This window comes from Bufo gargarizans, chromosome 1 (genome assembly GCF_014858855.1).
Source record: "Bufo gargarizans isolate SCDJY-AF-19 chromosome 1, ASM1485885v1, whole genome shotgun sequence".
Lineage (NCBI taxonomy): Eukaryota > Metazoa > Chordata > Amphibia > Anura > Bufonidae > Bufo > Bufo gargarizans.
Window position 1 is genome coordinate 534,343,717 of NC_058080.1, and position 6,421 is coordinate 534,350,137.

Here is a 6,421-nt window from a genome sequence, read left to right on the forward strand (position 1 = left end):
GCTCTTGAATACATCCAGAGCTCTGAGCAGGCTGCTCCTGAATACAGCCAGAGCTCTGAGCAGGCTGCTCCAGAATACATCTTTTTTTATTTATTTCTGTGTTGCCATATGCTCAGATCCATAACTTTATGTATTGTTTTTAAATATTTTTGAAACTCGCGACTCCACCTCATCTGCGCATGTACTAATGAAAGACTGGGTTCCTGAGTGGCTGCTCCATGAAGCGCAGAACAGTAAGCATATTACAAACCTTCTTCTACTGGCATGTTACGTGTAGTAAGATGGCTCCTGGAAAACCAATTTAATTATAATTGTTGTGAGCAATATGGATTATTATTTACTGTCAGCCATGTTCCCACACCAACCATCTGCTGAGAGGTAGCAGAGGTAGTGAGCTCCACAGGGAGGGCCCTGTTTCAAAGCCCAGCCACCTGGCAAATAACTTTTTGCAGGCCACCTTTGTTTACAATTTCTCACCTCTGTTCAGCCAGCCAGGAACCCAGCTAATGGAACAGGAAAGACCTCTCTGCAGGGGGTCTAGGCCAGTCCCCAGTTTATTTAAAATTTTCAGCGATATTGGAGCCGGCGGTTCATAAGGAATTATGAATTGCCCGGCCATCACAGCCACAAACCGGATACATATTTGTGTCCCTGTGGCCACGATGGTCATAGTTTGGTGGTGGGATGCCAGGGAAGGGATATATACACATCTTCCCACAGAAACCAAATAACGGTACAATGCTTGGACTTCACTTGTAGCCGGAACCCAGTTGGGTCCGTTGGTCCCAGAACCATCTCCTTGTGGCCTTCTGGTCAGGAGCTATGAACACTAAAGGGTTTTGTGGGTCATTTGCTGCCAGCCCAAAAGAGGGGGGTGGACCCTTCCTAGAGGCAGGAAGAGGAGGGGCCGGCTACAGTTTAAAAGGCTTGTGCCAGCAAGCGGGCGTGTTTTTCTTTGAAGGAGGGTCACATCGTGCCATGTGTTTAGAGGGACCTGCAACCTGCTGACATCACTGCCCTCCATGTGAATATAGCTAAGAACTCATCACAACCCAAAAGCACTTATCCATCTGGTAAACTGACTTGTACTCTGTGTAATCCTGTTTGTACCATACCACCGATATTTGAAACCCCACACCATTGGATATATTCCTTGTGTGTATAGTGTTATTTCTAGTGTGCCCTAATGGCGATTAAATATATAATTTAGTCTTCTGCTGTCTGGTATCTCGATCACGAATCCCCATGTCCGTGTTTTGGCCTAGTTATAAGCTACTGAGGGTCGGTTTCCTAACTTATATAATCCCGTTAGCGGACCAGACTTATATCAAACAATGAACTGGTGGCAGTCTTCCTGGGCTGAGGACGCGCCGTTTCACTGCGGCAGTGAAAATGCTCCCTCAGCTTGTTGCCTCTCTGTGCCCGTGTGGACAGGAGGAGTCTGTGAACACTGTACCAAGCTGACCTTACCTGCTCCTCCAGGTGGGTGTAACGTCACGCCTTGGTTACCAGTGACCATACCGTATCTCGTGAGCTCAATGTAGTTGACGTCAAGCGGGCACGAGGGGTGGTATCCCTCACAATTTTTAACGCCTCTCCTGCATCCATCAGCATTAACCATTAGTGTGCAGCCATAGGACTCGGCTGGTATGTGACCTTATTATTACTTAATACAGGACAGGACCCTTCGTGGTTAATGATTATATCACTCATGGCAGTATGATTTGTCGTCCTCTCCCCGAGTCTACAGACGAGAGCTGAACACCAGCAGTAGCAGGTCTGTCATGTCTATACACCATATGTACCCCGGTGGCTGAGCGGACCAGACCTCGTTGTGATCTTGAAGTTGGGGTAAGAGGGTCTCTGGGCTGAGTACACAGTATGTGGCCCCTAGGATGTTGGTAGGAGAAGGTCCAGGGTAGGTATAGTGGTGGGTCCAGAAGCTGAGGGGCCAACTACACTGACACTGGAGGCTCCGGGGTGTTTGGGAAGGACAGGAGGGTAATGCAAGACTGAAGGCATGCACCAATCTACAGAGCTGCCAGGGATGGTGGGGTTATTCCTTCTAGTTGTAATTAATAGCCTGCGGTCCGGTTACTACATCGGATCTGATGACAGCCCCCGGACCAGTGTTCTGGATATGATTAAAAGACCCCCAGTCCTAAAAGGGTTAAGTTGTATCAACTTAGAGTATCAACCCAATTCTATTCACATGGAAAAAGTTACAGTTTTATGTTAAAGGGGTTCTCCGGGATCAGAATGTACCATCAATATCAGGTCGTTGGGGGTCCGACTTCGGGCTCCCCAGCTGCTTGAAGGTGGTGCAGGGTTAGTGCAAGTGTTGAGGCCTTTTCATTGTTTGCACGGGTCCATCTACACCTCTGTATCATCTCATTTCTAGTGGTAGTGCAGGGTACGGAGGATAGGCTATCAATAGTCTGATCCCAAAACACCCCTTTAAATATAGCCGTACTTTTTATGAATTTTGAAATGATGAAATTGTGATTTATTAATAAATAAAATTCTGAGATCTTACAATTTTACACTGAGTCTTATAATAAGCTGACATTCCCTATTCTGTAGCAATCACTTCTCAGCAGTCATCTCATTATCATCTCAGGAACAACTACAATGACAGGTAATACCTCTTTATAGATAACACACGATCAACCATTCGATATAATTTATGTTACATCCTCTTCTTCTCTGCACAACGACCACTATGCCTAATAATAGGCTGACACTACCTGTTCTGTAGAGATCTCTTCTCAGCAGTCATCTCATTATCATCACAGGTGGGATTACAATAATAAATATCCCCTCTGTATAGCAAAGGTATACCATTTACTATAGCTGATGTCAAAGTCTATCTACTCCCCTTCCCTACAGAATTACCTCTGTAAAGATCACAGAGTATACCTACAACACTGTCCCATAGAAGTCTACAGGTAATAGTTACAACTTATCTCCTCCTCTTCCCTGCACAATGTCAACTGCACAGATCACAGAGCATGCCCACAACACTCCCCTATAGAAGTCAATGAGTCACCAAACATTTCTATGATCCATGCGGCTCCTGTAAAGCAAGTCTCTGAATGCTATCAATATAATCTCAGCAAACATGGCCGTCCCCATAATCATGTACTAAAAATATAATTTTTTTTTTTTTTTTAAACATAATATTTTTGGCATATTACTATAAGAACCTAGAATTTTTGCATGTGTCTTAATATATTTTGCCTCGTTTCATTTTTGCTTCTTCAGGGAGTCAATATGTCCTCCTACAAAGTGCGTTTGTACAAGGAATCTGACCATCGTACGGTCCATGAGATCTTCACATCCGGTTGTCATGAACACATCTCTCCAGCTTTCTACAACGCCTTAAGGCAACCTCACAACTCACTTCTACTCTTGGTGGGACTCGTTCTTCCACTGGTCACTAATGGATCCATCCTGTTCTCCATCTTGGTTGGGTTCATTCTGTTGCTCATGTTATGGCTCCCCGGTAGAGAGTTTTTCCTTTATCATCTTAGGCATGGTCTGGCCGGAGATTTGAAGAACATTAGTAAATATTATCTAGAGAGGGAAGGTTATTGCTTCTGGGTGGTGGAGCTAGAAGGAGAAGTTGTGGGCATGGTGGCCGCTATCCCATACATTACCCCTCAGGAGAGGAGCGTGGAGCTAAAGAGGATGAACGTATCTCGTGCCCACAGAGGCAAAGGGCTCGCCAAATTATTATGCAGTACAGTGATTGACTTTGCACAGAAGAGTGGGCGTCATGCGGTGATCCTAACCACCACGGCCATACAGGTTGATGGCAGGCGACTCTATGAGAAGATGGGCTTCAAGAGTGCAGACCTAGCTCCATACAACCCAGTACTAAACCTCGTCGGCATGCCTTGGGTTGGTTACAGATATGATATCCCCTCCAGTAGATGATCCTCTTTGATTATGTCACTTTTGGCATTGTTTCTGGTTTCCTATGTGAGTCATGCAATGGAGTTTTGAGTTGTCCTTCATTTTTGGTATGTCCACCCTTGATCTGTAGGCATCATAGTTATATAATCAGTAGGGTTCAGGAAAGAGAATGTCCACAAGGGGACTGTTTACATGATCTCAAGATATTAATAGACTAATCTTCTTATGTAACTCGAGGTCCTCAAAGGTGTTGCCCAGGGTCAACATAAAGGGTTACTAAGGAAATGTAATTGTATAAATCAATAAAGGAACCATTACTGGCCTGTTAAATCCTTTGCCACCATGTTCTGTGCTGCAGTGATGATGTCATGTCAATAATTACCACCTCAGCTAATCACCACCTCATTAATGATGCTGATATGAATACATAGGCCATCAACATTAAAATCCTGGATGACCCCATTATAGATGATCAACAGAGGCCTTAATGTATATAGCGTTGGAGAAAGTTCTACTTACCCAGTGGTCTCTCGTAGACATTCAGTACTTGGGGCCCAATAGTTTCTACATGTTTGGACTACAGTTCTGGTAAAGCTCAGATCTTCTCCAATTAAGTGGTTTTACTATTAAAGACTATCTCCAAAAATGCACTAAGAATTTAGGCTTTGGTTGGAACAGGGTCAAACTTAGAGATGAAGTTCCTCCATAACATGAAGCCCCATGCTGGTGTTAGTTGACTCTATCACTCCTCTCACCACTTGGGACAGGAGAACTTGGTGCTTGTTTGCTTCCAACTCCTTTCCATGATCCATAATTCTCCACACCTTTCCTGTTGCAGATAATATTCTGGAGAAAAAAATGCAACAAATGGCTTTACCTAAAAGTGGATTTATACGGGAACGCTTGTTCCCAACAATCTGCCCGTGCAAAGGTGCTGTTGATCACCCGATGAACGAGAGAAACCCTCATTCATCGGGTTATCCTGTAGTTCGTGCATCAATCATCATTTCTGTTTAGACCGCATGATCTGCTGCCCGGAAACAACGCTGCTCCATGAGAACTAACGATTACATTAGCAATCCCTCGTCCTCATACAGTGGAGGAGATCGCTGCATGTAAATGGAGTGTTCTCCTCCACTGAACGAGCAGCAGACTGTCGGGAAGGAACGCTTCCTTCCTGACAATATGCTGCTCATTGCAAGATACTGTATAAATGCCCCTTAACAGCTTATTATAGACTAGGTTCCAGCGTTTGGTAATGCGGAGAAGTGTGTCTAGTAAATCATGAGCTGTGCCAAACGCAATATGCAATGTTCCCCAATCCATAAATCATCCATTGTAAAGTGTACTTCTGATAACATTCACCAAGTGACCTAATTCACATGAAAGCCTTTTTTAGCAGCATGCAGAGTCCGGCTCCTGCTGTCCCCCTTACAAACTTCCGTGCTGTGGAGCTTGAGACACGCCCCTTCTTCAGCCCAGCAGAGAAGACACGCCCCTCTTCACTCCAGTAGAGAAGACACGCCCCCTCTTCACTCCAGCAGAGAAGATGCCCCCTCTTCACTCCAGCAGAGAAGACACGCCCCTCTTCAGCCCAGCAGAGAAGACACGCCCCTTCTTCAGCCCAGCAGAGAAGACATGCCCCCTCTTTACTCCAGCAGAGAAGACACGCCCCCTCTTCACTCCAGCAGAGAAGACACACCCCCTCTTCACTCCAGCAGAGAAGACACGCCCCCTCTTCACTCCAGCAGAGAAGACACACACCCTCTTTACTCCAGCAGAGAAGACACACCCCCTCTTCACTCCAGCAGAGAAGACATGCCCCCTCTTCACTCCAGCAGAGAAGACACGCCCCATATTCACTCCAGCAGAAAAGACACGCCCCCTCTACACTCCATAAGAGCAGCACCTTACCTTACCAGCTTCAGACACGCCCCTTATTCACTCCAGCAGAGAAGACACGCCCCCTCTTCACTCCAGCAGAGAAGACTCACCCCCTCTTTACTCCAGCAGAGAAGACACACCCCCTCTTCACTCCAGCAGAGAAGACATGCCCCCTCTTCACTCCAGCAGAGAAGACACGCCCCTATTCACTCCAGCAGAAAAGACACGCCCCCTCTACACTCCATCAGAGCAGCACCTTACCTTACCAGCTTCAGACACGCCCCCTCTTCACTCCAGCAGAGAAGACACGCCCCCTCTACACAGGAAGTGCTGCCTGAGGAGGAGAGAGACCGCAGGGCTGGAGCAGCAGTGTGAGGACTGTGAGTCAGTCTGCACTGTGACTGTCTCTTCCCTGTGGGACAGGAGGGGGATGTCAGGGAACTCATGGAGCTGCTGCCGGATGCTGTAGTAGACCAGCAGCTTCATGCTATTTAGTTGTTTTACTGCCTCATTAAGCAGTTTGCCTCCATGACACCTAGGGTTGCCAGACGTCCGGTTTCAGGCTGGACAGTCCTTTTTTTGGCTCCCTGTCCTCCGTCCAGCGCAGAGCCTGGACGGA

At 46.5% G+C, this 6,421-nt stretch overlaps 1 protein-coding gene across 3 annotated transcripts; it reads left to right on the forward strand.

Annotated features, from left to right (window-relative positions):
- The first annotated feature begins 1,630 nt into the window (after positions 1-1,630).
- LOC122934036 (probable N-acetyltransferase CML1) lies at positions 1,631-4,248 on the forward strand. 3 transcript variants are annotated; one of them, XM_044289180.1, is made up of 3 exons: positions 1,631-1,647; positions 1,751-1,851; positions 3,265-4,248. In XM_044289180.1, exon 3 carries the CDS (start codon positions 3,274-3,276, stop codon positions 3,937-3,939), a length of 666 nt encoding a protein of 221 aa, XP_044145115.1. In that variant the 5' UTR covers positions 1,631-1,647; positions 1,751-1,851; positions 3,265-3,273; the 3' UTR covers positions 3,940-4,248. The 3 variants fall into 3 exon arrangements, with proteins under 3 accessions (XP_044145115.1, XP_044145120.1, XP_044145128.1); XM_044289185.1 differs by lacking the exon at positions 1,631-1,647 and adding an exon at positions 2,584-2,638 and having other exon boundaries at positions 1,753-1,851; XM_044289193.1 differs by lacking the exons at positions 1,631-1,647; positions 1,751-1,851 and adding an exon at positions 2,936-2,948.
- Positions 4,249-6,421: the final 2,173 nt, after the last annotated feature.

Coding starts and splice junctions, on each gene's coding strand:
- LOC122934036 (XM_044289180.1), top strand. CDS start 3,274: ATGTCCTCCTACAAAGTGCGTTTGTACAAGGAATCTGACCATCGTACG.